Source organism: Zonotrichia albicollis, chromosome 4 (genome assembly GCF_047830755.1).
Source record: "Zonotrichia albicollis isolate bZonAlb1 chromosome 4, bZonAlb1.hap1, whole genome shotgun sequence".
NCBI lineage: Eukaryota > Metazoa > Chordata > Aves > Passeriformes > Passerellidae > Zonotrichia > Zonotrichia albicollis.
This window is the reverse complement of record NC_133822.1, coordinates 17,986,887-18,004,862: the sequence shown is the minus strand read 5'-3', so window position 1 is coordinate 18,004,862 and position 17,976 is coordinate 17,986,887. Positions and strand designations below refer to the sequence as shown.

The 17,976-nt window shown below is 43.3% G+C and overlaps 1 protein-coding gene across 1 annotated transcript; it reads left to right on the top strand.

The window, feature by feature from the left end:
* Positions 1-320: 320 nt before the first annotated feature.
* CDPF1 (cysteine rich DPF motif domain containing 1) lies at positions 321-16,189 on the top strand. Its single transcript, XM_074540207.1, has 5 exons — positions 321-650; positions 8,093-8,211; positions 10,337-10,443; positions 15,546-15,550; positions 15,782-16,189. Exons 1-5 carry the CDS (start codon positions 321-323, stop codon positions 15,905-15,907), a joined length of 687 nt encoding a protein of 228 aa, XP_074396308.1. The 3' UTR covers positions 15,908-16,189.
* Positions 16,190-17,976: the final 1,787 nt, after the last annotated feature.

Here is a 17,976-nt window from a genome sequence, read left to right as displayed (position 1 = left end):
TATCAACTCTGCCCAGCTCGCAGAGGTGATGCCCGTGCTGAGCATGGCTCTCACCTCTGGCTGAGCACATACTGATGTAAGAGCAAAAAAAAAAAAAAAAACGTACCCTGAGGGCTGGAAACACCGGCGTGTCCGTCCCGGGACCGGGAACGCCTGGGTGTCCATCCTGAGAGCTGGGGACACGCTGGGAATGCCGGGGTGTGCATCCTGAGGGCTGGGGACACGCTGGGAACGCCGGGGTGTGCATCCTGAGGGCTGGGGACACGCGGGAACCCCTGGGTGTCCGTCCTGAAGGCTGGGGATACGCTGGGAACGCCGGGATGTCCCCAAAGCCGGAGCAGGGCATGAGGGAAGGCGGGCGGCGTTCGCGGGCGCACAGCGCCCCCTGCCGGCCGCCCGGCGCCCCCTGTGAGGGAACGGGGAAAGGGAACCGGGAACCGGAACCGGGCACGGGAGCGGGAATGGGAACGGGGAAAAGGGGTAGCCCCGGTAACTGGGTGGAAAGTGAGCGCTGGAGGGAACTGGAGCCAGCGGGAAACAAGATCGGGAGGCAAACAGGAGCTCGGGATGGAGCGGGAAATGGAGGCTTGAGGAACCGGGAATGGGGAGCAAAGGGAGCTGAGGAGGGACCGAGGGATGGGAGACGGGGCGTAGGGGTGGAAACGGGGACCTAGGGACAGCCTGAGGGAACTGGGAACCGGGAATTGTGGGGCAAAGGGGGGGCCGGGCAGAGAACGGGATCCGGGCGGGGGAACCGGGAGTGAGGGACTGCTGACGGGGAGACACTCACAGTTCCCGAGCTGGAAGTCGCTGTCTTCCAGCTCCAGGCACCTTTGAGCCTAAGAAGTGGATCTGTGCATTAGCAGGTAGTAAGGATATAGAACTATATTCTTACAACTGAAATGGCGTGCTTTATGTAAACAAAATTTAAGACCTTCATGCTTCTGGGTGCCATACCACAAATATTTTCCACGTGCCTTAACTTCTCCTGTTACAATAAAAGCATTAGTGATGCCTTGTTTCACTTTGTGTCCTGCCTCAAACACAGTCTGTTATCTCTACGAATATGACAAGGTTTTGTCAAGGGCCACATGAAGGCTCCCCTGAAAGTTTTATTCTGCCCAGATGCAGCAGTCTGAGGTTATTCAGACCAAAGATGGTTTTTGTTTGAGGAGAGTTGTAGGAAAATACTTGGATTCTGCTGATAAAGGCACTTGTAATGGAGATGTGCTCCCCAGGCTGGTTGAGATACCAACCTCTCTAGCCTGTGCATCACCTTTGCACTGATCTGTTGACTAAATCAGTGGTTTTACTACTGAAAAAATCACTACACCAAAAAAGGTGTAAAAAGCCCCCAAATTCCCAACAGATAGGCAAAACCTGAGATTTGGATTAAGAAAGGAATGGATTATCTAAGTGGTTGCAATGGTTTGGGCTTGTCTATTCTTCAGTCCAGGCCTGGAAAAAGCAAGGAGTGGCAAGTGGTTTTTGCTCCTTTTGTCAGAGCCTGGTGAAGACGTTCTCACCTGCTCTTTCTGTTTTCTTTTTTGCTGCCCATATAACACATGAACCATGCTGCCTCCTTTGAAGTCTGCTTTTAACTGCAGCCCATAATAACTTTGCACTACATCTTATCCCCCAGCTGTTTGTTCATTTTGTCACAATTTTCCCAACATGAGTGAAGTAATTACTCATTAACCATGCTTGGAGTCATGTATATGTGCAGAAGAGAAGCACACATTTAAATGTGGCATGAAACATCAGAGTGTTTTTACGCCTTCTCTACCTAGACCTTTGAAAAACTTTGAAAAACATGGGCAACATACAATTTCTGTCAAGACTCCATCAGCTTTCCTGCCTAATTAGCTCTACTCTGAGCCCACACTTTCTTTTTGGACCTCAGTGAAATCCTGGTCAGACCTGTCTGTGTGTACTGGACAGATGGAGATCTAAAGCCAAAGAAAAGTTTATTAAATATCTGTGACATGTTGAGGATGCTGTCAATTCTTAGTGGATTTTGAGGTCCTTGGGTAAAAAGTCAGAACTGTGAAAATTTTCTGTGTCTGCCTTCCTAACATGTGACCCAGGAGGATCAGTCCACTCTGGTTTTAGTGAATTCTAGGATCCACACATCTCCAGCCATGATTACATTTGCCATATGAGAAAAAGCCATTTTTCTTCTGTTTTACCTGTGATGAACAGAGAAGTAAATTTGTCCAAGAGAACTTCTGGAAGGAAAGAGCATGAATATAGACCCTCTAGAGAACAGACTGTGCAGGGTGCAGAGCATGCACAAAAGGAATGGCCTGGCAGTCAGTGATAAGATAGGTCTTCAGCTGTCTAAGAACACATATTTCTTTGTGTCCTACAGAGAACTGTGGAAGTGGTTCTTGCATATGTGCCTTGATACCTGTTTGATGCATCAGGTGTTGAAAGAAGTGCAGCCTCAGTACCTGCATGTTTTTTTGGCAAAGTAATCCAAGTACTAGTTGGGAAGCCAAGTCTTTCTGACAGGGGCAAACAGTAACCTGAAAACATTGCTAAAAATTCAGGAAGTCTTGTGCCTGCCTGGATTCACCTTGTTCCATATTGCTGCTTGGCTAGAAGACAGGAATTTAACACAGGTGTATGTTAGGAGGTTTGGAAGCTGCTAACTCCTGACTAAAAGTCTTCATAATCTCCACTGTAAACTGAAACCAATGAAGTGACCTTGGTGTGAAGGAAATTTGCAATTTTTGGTGACAAAAAAGGACTTTTTAAGGGTTGGGTGGTGGTGTGCTTTGCTCCATCAAATGTGCTGCCAGAAGATCTCTCTGCTGCTTTTCTGTGCTCACTGTTCACACCAGATGGGATAACAAACCTCGAGGAGCATGTCCCAGAGGAAGTGAGCATGGCTGCAGAAGGTGTGCTGAGCCACGTACATGTAGAAGTTTTAGGCAGGGATATGCCTGTCTTTATTGCCAGGCTTTCCTTCACCCCTCTGGTAGTTTTGTTTGCTTTTCCTTCTGGATAAGCCTTTTTTTGCTTCATTCTGCAGTCCCCAACTCAAGCTCAGTCCTAACAAGCTGGGAGTTGCAGTCACACTTTATTGGAAGAAATTCCCTTTCCCAGGTATGTTAATGCTGAACATCTTCCTGGTCACAGGAGAAATTTGGCACCAGCTCCACATTGTCATGGGCTCAGTCTTTCCTTATAGTCCCAACTTTGCTTTCTGTAGGGAGATCAATCACTGGAGCTCTATTTCTTCCTTTCAGGATTATGTCAAATGGCAGTGATCTATTTCCTGAAATACTGTGTTAGCCTCTCCTCCTGTATTTCCACAAAATCTTGGTGTTCCTATTTTTAGGCTCTGTTGGAAAGTATTGCACTAAGTTTAGGTTGTGCTTAACCAAGCTGATACTTTCAGTGGTACTTGTGTGGCCCTGCACTTCACTTTTTTTAAGGACAACTTAAAAAGTAATGGTCATCACTTATATATTAATAGAGCAACTTGCTCTTCCCCACTATGGCTGTTAATGTAACAAATTTCTGATAGGGAGCTGCAGTGTGGAAGGGAGACAAAATGAGTTCAGAACAGAGGGTTACTATTACTGTAGATTGATTTTTTTTTTTATAGTGGTCGAACCAGAAGGAGATTTAATGAAATCTGACCTCAGGTCTGTTTTTTACATTTTGGCAAAGAATAACTGTTCTGTGATCCAGAATTGATGATCCCTTCAGCAACACTTCAGTGTTTGGATCTCTTGTATTATGGATAGATGATGCCTTGGGCAGCCACCTAAATTAAGATTCTTACTAAATGCTGCTAATTTAATTTAAGATTCTTACTAAATGCTGCCTAATTCAGAGCAAGCATCTCTGAGTCAGGAGCACTTGGGCTTAGTTTTTGTTGAGTGTTGGTTTCTCAGCTTTGTGAAATCCTGGATCTTAGGTATAGATGACTTTTTGAGATTCACTGTGTGTTCAGAAGGCCTTTATACCTAAGGAAGGGGTTTGATTTGCCTGTGTTACAACTGTCCTCTGTCCCTACAACTGTTCAGAAAACACCCTGGCTTTCACATGTGTGACCACCTAGACTGTTTATCCTGCTGCTTTGTGACCCATGGCTAGAAGGAAGCCTGCAGGGATCTCTGTTCCTTCCAAGCAGAGGAAGCCAGCACAACCCCCAGCCTGGGGGAAAAGGGTGCTGCAACAAATCAAGGTTTAATTCAATCAGGTGATCTTTGGGAGAGGGAGTAAGGATGAAAGTTCTGATTGTTCACACCTTGTGAAATTGCAGTCCTGGGCTAATTCATGCTGAACCCAAGGTAAGTCACCTCAAAGGAGGAGCAGGGAGGCAGCCACAGGTGACCTGAACATGCCTTCAGGGCTGTAGCATGAAGGAACAGGAGGAATAAAGTTGTTCACCTGAGGATTAACTAGCAAGTCAGAAGGTTCTGCTGTTTTATCTACTGCCTGATCAATTAGGCAGCAGATTTTCTGAAGAAGGCAAGCTGCTGGTGCTGAAGTGTATTTGTCACACCAAACACTGGCACATGCCAGGGTATGGACTGCCCTTCTACTAGAGAGCACTCCTACATGTAGAAAATCGAGTTGTGGATATTTTAATAGATTATTGTCATCAGCAGTGAATTCTGCAGGAAAATCCTGGCAGGTAAAAGAAACAAGGGTTTCGTAGAAGAGAATTAAGGGTGTGTCAGTGTTGGTTTTATCTGACAGCCTCTCAAATCAAAGTCTGCATCTGTTTATAGGTACTTTGTTTCTTCTATGGTTTCTCTTGTTTATCAGTGACTCAGAAATACAGGAGTCTCCTGTGGAGTATTAAGAGGGGCTTAACCTATGCATTGTAAATACTTGTGCTAATGAGGTTTGAAGCAAAGAAAATCAGATTACTTATCTGTGCTACTGCCACTGACCCTGACAATTTGAGGGTGATTTATGATTTCTGGCATGCCTTCCAGGCCTCTGAGCAGTGTGTTCCAACCCGAATTGCCCTTAAATCTTTAGGAGTCTCCAGAGAACTGGACTGAGAGCCATTTCCCCATGTCTGTATCAGGTATCAGTTGCAGACAGCACTGAGAATCACTCTTTCAGCACTACCTAACCTGTGCCTTTCTTTTACTGCAGTTATTTCCTTACTATGGCACTGAAATCTGTGTGCTTCACCTTTTGCCAGGATATGTGAGCCAACCTCACACACATCCTGCAGCACTCTAGGCTAGACCTAGCAAGCTTCTGCAGAGCTTGTTGGTTCGGTGGTTGCCCAAGCATGTGGATATCTGTGTTCTTTCCAGAAGAGCTGGGCATGTGTGTCAGGTGTAGATGTGTTAAAATACCTTGTGGCTTCCAGGCAGAGTGGAAAGTGCTCAGGCAGAATTCAGTTCTAGACAAGCTGTTGTCAAAGACCTGTTCAGCATGTGTCAGACAGACAGACTGGTGATGTGTTACTGGGAAATGGTGCTGCTTCAGAACATTCCAAGGTGAAAAAACCCCACAGTGGTAGCACCTGGTGATGGTTTGGGCTGCTTGTGACCACAAATTTGTCTGTCATTACTAAGAAGGGACATTTTCCTCAAGAGGTCCTTTATCCTGCTGCTGGTTTGCTAGAGAGAAATGAGTTCTCACTCTGCTTCACATGTCTGGAGGGCACACAAACACCTGGCACGCTGTCACATCCTGCTAGGATGGCATGTAGTGCCAAACCAATGAGCTGACCAATGTGATAAACTTTTGGCTCAGCTGGGTTTATGGCATAAAGCCATGGTTATTCGAAGCAAATGAACTTTTTGGAAGCCACGCTTTGTGAGAAAGTGCATCTCAGGACTTGTCTGCTTGGCAGTTTAGACTAAAGGTGTGAAGCACATGCATGAACTTGACATGAAATATCTTTCTTCAGAAGGAAATGTCTTTACTTTGTTGTACAGCAAATTTGACTTCTGAATGGGAGCATTCAACTCTGAAATCTGTGCATTCATTGACCTCACACCTTTAGTTAGGAACCTTAACTTCCCCCAATGCTGATGTGTAGACATGCTCTCAGGACAAATGATGTTCCCAGTGAAATAAAACTTGGTACAGCTGCTACCAGTGACTTGTAAGCTGGGAGTAAGATGGAAAGCATCATAAATTCATCTGTGCCTTGCAGGCAGGATCATATGCTTTTCAACTGGCATAGCCAAAAATGTGTTTGCACATAGATATCATTCCTTCCCAGTGGTAGGCATTGAACAGATTCTGTTCTACATGCCTTGGTCTGTGAGAGAGCAGGTGTTTCTATATCTAAAGTGCTTCAGCTCTGAACCCAGGGCTGTTATTTTAACTTGGGATCAGGACACATTCATTCCAAAGTCTATGACCCTCACTGCCATAAATACTTCTTTTTTTGTTGTTGTGGTTCTTGGTGTTTTGCACTGTTTTAAAGAAAAAGTCAGCATTATAGTCTTCACAATTTGTTTCAAGTGACTTTCCATACTCTACTTCTTTGAGGTTAATGATTTCTTCTTTTTAAGGAAGACTGATTACAGAAATGCAGGGTTCAAAAAGCAGACTTCTTAGCTGAGTTAGCTCATAGTGTAAAGAATCTGAATTACAATATACAGGGAGAAATAGGTAGCATGTACATGTCATACAACTAACTGACAAATCTGAAAGCACTTGAGTTAATTAAATGCTCTCAATCATCCCTGTGAGGTAGGGAAAGCACATCATATCCAAGGGTCAAATAATTTGTGAACAAATAGCTTCCTAAGGTGCTCTCAAGGTGAATTTATTTATAAATCCAGTGTCCAGCCCCATTTGTGTTATATCTGAAGAACTCTCTGCTACTGAAATGCCAGGAATGGCTGTGGAAATGCTGGTGGTAAAGGAGTGATGAGCTAAGGGAGATTATTTCCAAAATTAGGTTTCAGGGTTTAACAGGCTAGGACTTTCTGAATTGGATGCCTGTCATGAAGCCTCTGAGGATCTCCCTGTTCTTCTGGAACATTAGATGACAAGTAGTCCCAGCTCTGCTTCACCTTGCCCCTAGTTCACCTTGTCAGCAGATGTCTCTGGGGATTCAGTTTCACTCTCTTGGGCAAGCAGAAATAGCAGCCCACTGTCACCAAAAGAGGGATGTGCAGGTCCCTCATCTCAACCCTGCCTTTCTGCTGGTGCTGCAGTTCTGCCTCTCACCTTGTGCTACTGTTAGCAGCTGTTGGATTCCTCTGCAAGCCAATTGAGTTCATTAAAAGCAATAAGGAAAAAAAATATTGGAAGAAGAAAATGAAAAAGTTTGGCTGGTTTTTTTTTTTGTTTTTGTTACTGCATTAGTAACTAGTGTGATTCAGTAAGACAGAAACCATGGACCAAGGTGTTGGATACCAGAAATATATGGGTGTTCTCCAGAGTCTTCCCCTTCTGCCTGTTTTCATCAAAGTTATAATACCTAAACTTTTTTAAAGGTGACTGCTTCTTTGTCCCATGTGGCTGGAAGGGGCCAACACTTTATCAAGGTATAGAATGATTCCATTGGCCTCATTCCCATAGAAAGCCAGATGGGAACAGGGAGTCAGGGGTAAGCTTCCAAAACTCTATTCCAAGGTGAACCAGAAGCAAAGAAAAAGACACAGTCTTTTCTTTGCCAACACCTTCCTGGTACCTCCTCCTCAGTGAGATCCCAAACCCTTTCCTGGCCCAAGTTTGAGGGAGGAGATGAACATTGCAGAACTGGCTTGGAATTCTGCAGAGAGGGAGCAGTGTCCTGGGAAGCACTTAGGGAGCGCAGACCTCAGCTGAGCAGAGATCACAGCCATGTGCTTTGTCACCTGAGTTATTTCATGGATCTTCCAAATTAATAGGTGAACTTTATAGTTAGGCTCCCAGTCTGCAGTTTATAGACCTAAGGAATTTGCAAATTTAACTGGAACATGGGAAATGAACTTAATTTGGGAGAAAATATTTACTAATCAAGGTCTGCAATTGTCAGTTTTTCTTTGGGTTTTAATTTGCAAAGCCAGATGTCTCAGGTCGCTTTAATCTTCTTGCAGATATGTTCCCAGCATTGCATTTTGAGGCTAAAAGGTTTTTTTGTGTGTGTGTTTCTTGCAGGTAGCTTAAAAATGGATGCTCCAAAGAAGTTCAGACAGCAGGAGAGTTCAGATGTGAGCTGTGTGAGTTATCAAACTTGTACACAAATTATGGGCAGATGTCACCAAACTCACACTCAATTATGTAAGTGCCCTCTGAGATCACAGACTTCATTTCTGCTAGGAGCATTAGAATCCTTGCAGTGTGCACTACATAAGCTCAATAATGTGCTCTACTGACCCTAAACATGAGGCTTGGTGCTTCAAGTGATCTCCTTTTTTCCAAGGGGAAAGAATGTTAAAAATTGTCAGTGCTGGTAGGAAAAACAACAATAAGTTTTTGTGCCCTGCTTCAATACCATGCAGAAATCTGTATTTAACCTATTTCTTACCCTCACTGACTACTCTACCAATGTTTTCTTGCTAGAACACTGCTGACTGCCAGCCTGGTATTTCTGGGAATATCCCTTCCCTCACTTAGCCTCCCTGAGCTGAGCAATACATGCACACAGCATGAATGAAATAAATATGGCAAAAACACTTCTTAGAGCTCTCTGGCATGGTGTGGAGTTCTGACCAGCAGTGCTTTTTGTGTGGATTGGACAATCCTTTGTCAGACCGTGCAGCATCAGGGTGTGTGGGTGCTCACTATGTATTTATATTTTCAGGGACCAAAGCCTTTTCTCTCTCTGCTAAGTAGGGATAGTTTTACCAGAAATTATGCAGTTACAGCTTTGCCTGCAGACATTAAACTCCCCATAAAATAAAGCCCTTTGCTTTAAATGCAAGAGTAGCTTGGTGGGGGCCATCATGGTCAACAATGACTTGTTCAGGAACTCTGTGGAGCTGGAAGTCAGGCTGTACTCAGCATTTCACCCCAATAAGACTGTTCAGTTTCTTAAAGAATGGAAACAGCTGTTAATCACCACCTGCTGTGGCTGTTGCCCTTGGGCAGCTGTCTTTTTATCATTCCAAACCCCACAGTGCTACTGGTTTTCCCTCTCCCACTCAGCAGAGCAAAGGCTCACCTTTGATCAGGTCCATTCCTGAAGGGTCTGAATGTGAAACTTAATTTAGGTTATCCAAAATCAGAGTTTTAACACCCCAGCTTTATTTGGATTGCTCAGGTGCCAGAAGCAAAAGAATAATGCTGAAGCATCACACTTCTATAGATGCTTTTAAGAAACAGCTTCACACCCCATCTTTCTTGGCTTGCTCACATCCCAAATGCAGTGCTGCAGGAAATGTGCTGGACAGGGGCCCTTGTCAAATGGCTCTGCACTGAGCAGGGCTGGGAATCCTGCAAGGGGAGCTTTGCAAACACAATCCTGCCTTTGTGTCCCAGGGGCTTGTTGACAGGGTGATCTGCCATGATAAGATGCCTGATCTTTTCTAACAGTAGAAGGCTCTGGCCAAATCATTTTCTGTTTGAGTGGACAAAAAAAGGAGAGAGGAACACAGTGCTGGACACACTCCTGCACACACTTTTGTGTGTGTGGAGACAAGGAGAAGGCAGTGCAAGTTGACAGAATACCTTTTATCCATATTATTCCCATAATCCAATTTTTACTTAACCCCAGGAGGAAGCCAGGTGCCCTTGCTGTGTGCCCTGTGCAGACTTCTGTATTATTTTGCCTGGAGCTCCCAGAAAAAATAAAGCTTTAGTTTTTCCCAAGCAGGTTGCTAAATTATTATTAAATGCACTCCCCCCAACACCCTGGAGCAAGCAGTACAGTCTGTGACATAAACTAAGCACACTGGGGGTGACTGTAAGGCTCTGTGCTGGTGGCTCCTGCCTTCATGAGCTGGGGACCTCAGCTTTACAGCAGCGACATAACCAAGAGAAAAGACCTTTGTGTTTCATACTCACATGCACACAGCTTTGGAAGAGACCCTCTGATAAAAAGTTGTGCAATTGAAATGGTGGCTTGACAAGGTACTGAAGGTACAGAAGTTGGCCATGCTAAGGAATAGCTGTTATAAAAAAATGGAAGATAGTTAAGGTAGAGCACTGAGAAAAGCACTGACAGGCTCACCAGTTGCTCTGCTTTTGGAAGAAAGAAAGGAAGTACAGTGTAGGACTGAAGGCAGCTGCAGAGTTGAAGATTTTGAAAAGGAGATGCAGAGCTGCTGCATTGCTTCATGCACAACAGCAAGAGGAGCAAATCAAGTACAAAGGTGATAATTTTTCAGCCTCCACAATTTCCCCCTCTTAAACATCCCCTACTGTGAAGTATACACTTAAAAAGCCTGAAATTATTCTTTTTCAGGCTTTTGGAAGAAGCCTATGACATGAAGGATCCTTTAACCCCTGGCAAGGACAAGTTCCTCATCATTAGGTCTCACTGCAGTTTGTGCAGCAGAGCAGTGTGTGTTGGTGAAGAAAGTAACAAGCAAAACAAGCTGCTTCAATAATTTCTTTTTGTTCCAGTCCTGGTGACCTGTCAGAGAAAGATCAAGCGGCAAAATCCAAAACTATCCATTTTTAAGGCAAACCATTCCCCCTTGTCCTACCACTGCATGTATGTTAATTGTTCATAATTGTATGTTCTTGTGGATTCCACCAGGTGAACCTCTCAGTGTTAAATTAAAATGATCAGCAACTGTGAGTGTTCTACTTACAGATAAGCACAGTCCAGCCTCTCAAGCACAAGGAGTGCTCTTTTCTACTTTCTTAGTACCAGGAAATGTAATAGTATAGATCACACACAGTCGTAGATCGGGGGTTTTTTTCCATAAAGGGAATATAAATGTCCATGGATTATTAGGTTTAGATTCACAGCACAGGGCTTCATCCTATTTGCAAAAGTTAATGTTTAAAGTGAGCAGGGAAGAGAGTTGTACCATGCCATGCTTGCTCTCTGAGGAAGAATGAATTTAAGTAGCAGCTGGAAGGAAACCTTAAACTATGAAATCTGAGTGCAGTCCAGAAAGGTGGTGTAAAATTACTTGTCTTAATTCCTTGTTCTCAGTGCAGAACTGGCCCCTTTGTTTGCTGTGAGTCTCAGATTTTGGGAGTTGGGCAGACACAGCCAGAAGGATCCTGGCTCACTTGGCTCAGTTTAGTTGCTATTCTGACTTGTGGCAGCCAGCACCAAGGATGGGCTGAGAGGAGCATGCAGTAACACCTTTCTCCTGATTTGGTTTATTTCCTTGTTAAAGAGACTTCTTACCCAGGTTTGTCAGGTCCAACTTCAGGAAAAAAAAGGTTGAATACTTGAATTGTGCAGCAGCAGGAACAGCTCAGGCTGCTTCCTCTGGGAGGGGCCCCAAAACAAAGGAACCCCTGGGCTTTTATACCCCTACAGTCTGTGCACCTGATCCCATGGGGAATTTTGGGTCTGGGGTCTTCCTGCAGAGTCTCAGGGTGACCAGTCCTCTCCCAGACTGTGATGCAGGGCCCTGAGCCCTTTGTTAGGACAGGGATCTGTGCCCATTCCTGGCATGGGGGCTCCAGTTGTTTCCTGCCATCCATGGCACAGAGTGCAGCTGGCATGGGAGCTTGCCCACCCAGCTGCCTGCACTGGGAGTATTTCTCAGCATCCTATCTCCGAAGTCTCTTCTGACATTTAAATGACTGAAAGTCACCAAAAGTGATTGCAGCTCAGAGGGTTTGGTTTGGTTTTTTCTATTCTGGAGCTACCAGTGGGCTGTGACTAGGTGAAGTGCCAGCACTTTCTGGTTGTGGCTGTGGTGGCTGGGCTCAGGTTTCCAGAGCCAGGTTCTCAGGGCAGTTGTGTGGAGGCAAAGCTGACATGAGCAGGATCTTCCCTGCTGTCCCTGCTGTGGCAGGGGCTGACTCCCTCCCACACAGCCCAACGAGGAGCCAAGAGCAGCTACTCAGAGAATTTGGGCTTAGGGGCTTGATTCCTGCCCTGACATGCCAGGTTTATCCTTCCTTTTTAACAGCAGAGGAATTGGAACACAGACATGTCTGGGACAAACTTGAGCACATTTAACTCTTCTCATTCCCAAATCAAGTGTCTTGAATTTAGGAAGGATTCAGCAGATATTTCCAAGTGTGGCAGTTTGAGCTGTCAGAAATAGAGCATTTCAGCCTCTCAGGCTCTTTGCACACATTGTGCTTTTCTGAATGAAGGTGGGGCTTTTTCTTTGAAAAGATGTGTTTGTTTCAGTAACCTAGGTTTGGGCAATGAATGGAGGATACTTGCAGTGAGCTAATGGAAGCTTCTAATCTTTTTGAAAGTCCTGCTTATTTTGCCTGTTGTGGAAATCTGTCAGTCATTTACTGCTTGTTATCTGAGTTTTCAAGATTCCCCTGATGGTATCACTCAAAGTAAAACATTGATTGTAAATAATTGAGAATGAATTTCTTACCGAACTGGCCAGGCCAGATAGTGAATCACACATATGACTATGGTTTCAAAATGAATTTAGCAATACTGCTTAGGTAACATTGAAAGAGATCTGCAGAAATGATAATTAGTGCTTTAAACACCCACACCACAAAGTAAGTAAACACATACTATTTCTCTTCATGTAGGGAAAATAAAGTCCAGAGAAGTAAAAACTTATCCAAGGCAATAGAGAGAGACAAAGGTAGAATAATATCTTTGTATTGGCTGTGGTTCCTGCTTGTGCTTGACCCAAGTACATCAATTCACTCCTGAGCTAAGTTAAATGTTAAAACATAGGAATTGAAGCTGAAGAAAATCATCCTTTCTTGGGCCTCTTTGCAAAGAAGCTGGACCAATTGGAAAGGTTTTAGTGACAGGTTGCTTTTTAAATTGTGGTAATTCAGAATAGAATTAACCTAACATGTGGCAAAATTAAGACTTTTCTGACCTTGAGAGACAGATCAGATTTTAGGGTTTTCATGAGACAACCCATGCTAGCTGAAGTGTATTTCCTTTTATTGTGCCAGTAAAAGTCATGGTTTAGAGCTGTTATGTACAGTGTTCATAAACTTAAATATCTCCAAATATCCTCTGAAGCTTTACTCAATTTATTTCAATCATTTTGTAGCCTGTATCACCCTGCTCAAGTCCTTTATCACTTTATTGGTAAGTGCCATTAGTTCTGATCCAGCTGGGAATAATTCCAATGATTATCTGTCATGTCTTAAAACATGCCAAAACCACACAAAAAGGAAGATAATAAAAATGCTTTTAAAAGTCTTTAGGCAGGTTGAGTGCCCTTCTTCCTATTACCCTTTCAGAAAAGGGGAGAGGAAATTATATAATCTGACCATATTAGTAACTTCAAATAGTTGCTTCTGTTTTATTGCAACACTCTCTAAAGACACCGAAAAAAGGTGGCTTTTGGAGAAGAAAGAAGGAAAGGGAGCAAGTTTCATCCCTTATTGCTCACCTCAGCAGAAGGTGATTGAGCACTGACCTCAGACAGGATTGTAGGCATTAAGTGATAAATGTAATACTACAGCTGCTTCCCACTCAGCTTCCAGTCATGTGGGGTCAGTCCTGGACAGGGACAGGCAGAGCCTTTCCTTTACGTATTGTGGGAGATACCATCCCTATATATATATATATTACTTTCAGCCATGATTCATGTCAAAACAGAAATAAACTATGGCAGCATGCTTTGCCAGCTGTTTTGCCTGAATTGGACTATTAAATTTGGAATTGAAATGGCCCCCTCCTGCCTTGGTCATGGAAGGGAAAAAACACATTAAAGAATCATCTGATGAAACACAGAACTGTATCAGGATAAGGGGTTTAAAACAAAGGCTCAATTCTACATGGTAAGTTTAATTTGTAGGGCATTGAAAGAAGAGTTAGGCTGAAGATCCCAGACTGAGAGAGCAGGACTATGGTTACAGGGGTTCATAGGCATGATTTCCCCAGTTCCTGTTGGCCAAAATCTGCACTAGCAACTTGTTTCAGCCAAAAGAATGCAAGTTGAGCACCTGTTTTACCTGTGAGGAGCTGCATCTTGTCAGTGGGGATCCCTCCTGCAGGAACAGCCTCTCCCCCCTGTGCCATGGCCCAGTGGCCACCTTTGGGACACTGGGGGCTGTGTGCCATTTGGCAATGCAAGCAACAATAGCCAGGCCAGCTGAAACTCTAATCTCCCCCTTTAAACTGGCAGCTTAATGTATTAAGGACACCAAGAGACAAAAAACAATAGGCTTGGAGGTTGTGCAACTGAAATCCACTTTCAGGGCTTTTCAGAGACTGAGGCCTCACACTCATTCCTGAGGGTGAAGGGGCCGGGCAGTCAATGCAGAAAAGGACAATAGATGGAGACAAGTTGTTCCCCAAGCTTCCAAGTCACATGGAAGCAGCCTGATTGTGATTTTGATATAATTATCATCTGAGTCTGCTGCTAAAACCCAGATAGTGACATAAGAAACAAAAGGAGAGGAACACAGGGATAGCCAAGCCTAGCTCCCAGAGAAAGGCCAGCTGCAAATGACAATGGCAAGGGGAAAACTCTACTATTTAGGTAAGACCCAGGGAATCCATTTGTCCAGTTCTATCTAAACTGATGTCTTTATTAATTCTTAAATCCCCAAGAATAATCCATCAGCAACACCAATTCCAGCTTACCCATGAAATCCTATTTGGAATTTGGTGATCAACACATCAAGAGAAGCAAGGATGTCAAGTCTCGCTGCAGAGCAAAGGAATAATACATTAATTAGTTTCTCTTCCAGTTGTTCAAACTCTGTATTGCAAATACATTAAAATGTTCTGTCAGTTTTGCTTCTTTCTATTTAATTATTAATATCTGGTCACAGCTCCTGGGGAAAAAAAATATTTGGTATGTATGAGCTGTGAACAGAACAGGGATAACAAAAAAATATTTGTGCCCAGCAGCTTTTATACTTTGCCACCAAGAGTTCAGAGGAGAGCCATTAGCTCAAACTTTAGTACCAGGTGTGGTTCTAGGTTTTAACCAGTGAGTACATTTATTGAGGGTAAGGGATGAAATCTCACTTGAATTTTGAATTTTCTCAGACGAATGGAGTTCATTTAACTATTCTGGTTATTGGACACCTCTGTGATATTGATATAATAGTGATACTTTTTAGTAGTCTCCTAGGACAATACAAGTGCATGGGTTAATGGAAATAAGAACAGGTTTTTCGGGAGTTATGGAAAAGATGGTCTGTTGTGAGAGCCTCCAGCACTTGTACTTGTGTGGGTCTTTGGGCCATTTTTGTGGAGATTGGTGAGGAAGAGTGTGCTGAGGCTCCAAGTCTCACACACCATTGCAGGGATTTGGAAGATCTTCCCAAGAGGTAGAAATCTTCATCAAGCAAGACTTAGAGGAAAACTCTGCTGTTTCAGTAAAACCCATGGAATCTCTTACACCTTTATTCACTCTCCAGGTATAATCCATCAGCAACACCAGCTGCAGCTTAGCCATGAAATCCTGTTTGGAATTCAGTGAGCAGGCCAGGAAACCCATGCATGGTGCTGGAAGGAGAAGGCAGCTGAAGGAGGGGTGTTGCTATTCCCTGTAGCAGGGAGCTGGTGAAGGTCACTTTAATAGGAGCAGTGGGACAGTTGATTTGGGGGTTTTATTTTCCACCCTGTTGGCTCTAACCACATGTTAGAATTATTGAGTAAGAAAAAGTTGAATTGCTGGAATATTTCAGCCTAGAAGAATAATTCATTTTAGAAGTATTCTAAATATAAATGCAGTTTAATGACACTGGAATGTAAGCATTTCCATTTTGTGTAGTAATGGTAGTTATTTTCTTCACAGAACTATTATTTTCTTTACAGAACTGTAGTCTGTTCTACTCCAAACGTTTCTGCCTCCCCTGTGTGAAGGAAAACCTGAAGGCCTTTCCTTTGGAAATACAAGAAGACATGGATAAAAGGAAACCCCAGCAGAAATCCTGCAAATAAACGGATACGAAGCATAAATCTTGAAGGCCCAAGAGCGACAGTTCTTTGGCTGGGGTTTCTCCTCTCTGCTTGGAGACTATCATGTTGCTCCTTTTAAAGCAGTGACCTTCATCAGCTCACTACTGCCGGAGAGAGCAGCACATTTCCTTGCCCTTGGCCTGCGTTCAGACATCCCCGTGCAGTGCCCGCCGCGCCAGGGAGCTGCTGAGGAGCCACAAGAGAGGCAGATGAGCCTCCTGTCACCATGTGGAATGCTTGCAGCAAGAAACCAAACAGCACAGACACAGGAACCGAGGCCAGGTTTCCACATTTGCTATTTTAGTGCCTTGTGTTGCTCTTGACACTCCCTACAGGGTTACGAAATTCCAAAACAGATTGGTCTGGCTTAATTCAGAATATACCCAAGCAAGTCAGTGTACACCAATTGTTAATCTGGCAGTGCTGCCCTGTAAGATTACATAAGGCAGGGAGTTTAAGTCTGAAATAAAAGTGCTGTGAGAAAATGTCCTAAATATAATACCTACATTTCTCAATATGGTAATCTTAGTGCTATCACAGCATTGAGACTTGAGACTTTGAAGGTTGGTGTTTCTGCAATCAATAAAAGTATTTAGAACTCCCTTGCACTTGCAGTCACTTTTCACTTAACCTTCCAGTCCATGTCAGCACAGCAGCTGGAGGACCCTGAATACATTTGGTTTATGCTTTACAATAAAGGTGACTTCTTTTTCACTTTCAAAGCAGTTAATCTGGAAATAGAAAAGTTCCATTAATGCACTCAATTCTTTCCTGAACCAGACAAAATAAACTGTAGCTCTAATAAGGATGTCAGAAACACAGTTTCAGGTAAAAATGTAAAAAGTTAAATGGAAACAGCATTTTGTTTAGCTCAAAAATTAGCTTCTTCAGTTCTCTCTTTTGATTGTCTTAAGATTTAGGTGGCTTTTATGTAAAAACCAAGTCACATGCCTTAACGATACATCTAGAATGCTCCCTAATCACAAAATCACCTTTTTTTACTCTAGTTACTGCTGGTCATTGCTTCAGAATCTGTTAATACTTTGGTGAGCATCTCTTTTTTCCAACACTTCCATCCATATAATCCATCAAAAATCCATCATTTTAGTAGAATGAACCTGTGTTTGTTAAAAGAAATCAACATTATTTCAAGGAGTTGTATTGAAGTATCCTAAAATCTTTCTTTTTTTCTGAACTTACTACATTGGTGCCCTCTGATCAGGACAGAAATTTCTTGCAGTGACTGGAGGAGCAATACTGGACCTATTAGTGGCCTTTTCAAGCCCTAAGTACTTTAATAAATAAAATATATGTATGTCTCTAAATGCAGAAAAAAAGATCCACAATATGAGGCAACATTTCAGCTTCCTTTTTGCAGTTACAAAAGACTACACTTTCAGGGAAAGTGATACTAAACTTATGTAAGATGGGTGGTGTTATATTTCAGTTTCACCTTAGGAACACTGTTTAAAAGCTGTGGTGTGTCTGTGTCTGTTCTGTATAAACACCAGAGCATGTCCTGTGCTAAACCCACAACTGAAGAGAGCATTTTCCCACCTTGGAACTGAAGTCTTTATAATCAAGCTGCCAAAGCAACATGGTTATGTGAGACCACAGGATATGTTTACACCAGCAAACCTCAAAATATGTTTTTTCCTGGATTTCCCATTGTTCATGACAGTTTGCACTCCTAAAAGCAGGTTTTGAAAGCCTGCCTAGTGCAGTTCCAATGTCAGTGAGCTTGGGATCTCATCTCTCTGACCTGTTTTCCCTCCTGCTCAGCTTCCTCTGTGCCCTTTTAAGGCACAAGCAGTTATCTCATTTATTCATAACAATTATATTTGCCTTTACAATATGACTGAGGAGTCATTTAAAGCCCTCAGAAATTTCCATGCCTTTAAGAACTTGTTATGTTGAACTGAAGGGTGAAAGGACTCAGGGTTAAAAGGGAGCAGAACAGCAAAGCATAATTATATAATATTTAATTTGGCTCAGTACAGCTCAGTTCTTTATTGTGCAGCAGGGAAAATCAAGTGAGGGATGCCCCTCCT

What these genes read in the sequence shown, in the direction of transcription:
- CDPF1 (XM_074540207.1), top strand. Translation starts at nt 321, where the DNA reads ATGTCCCCAAAGCCGGAGCAGGGCATGAGGGAAGGCGGGCGGCGTTCG. An exon ending in CGAGGGATGGGAGACGGGGC is followed by an intron (nt 651 to 8,092) that starts GTAGGGGTGGAA and finishes TCTTGCAGGTAG; the next exon opens with CTTAAAAATGGATGCTCCAA. An exon ending in CCAAACTCACACTCAATTAT is followed by an intron (nt 8,212 to 10,336) that starts GTAAGTGCCCTC and finishes ATTCTTTTTCAG; the next exon opens with GCTTTTGGAAGAAGCCTATG.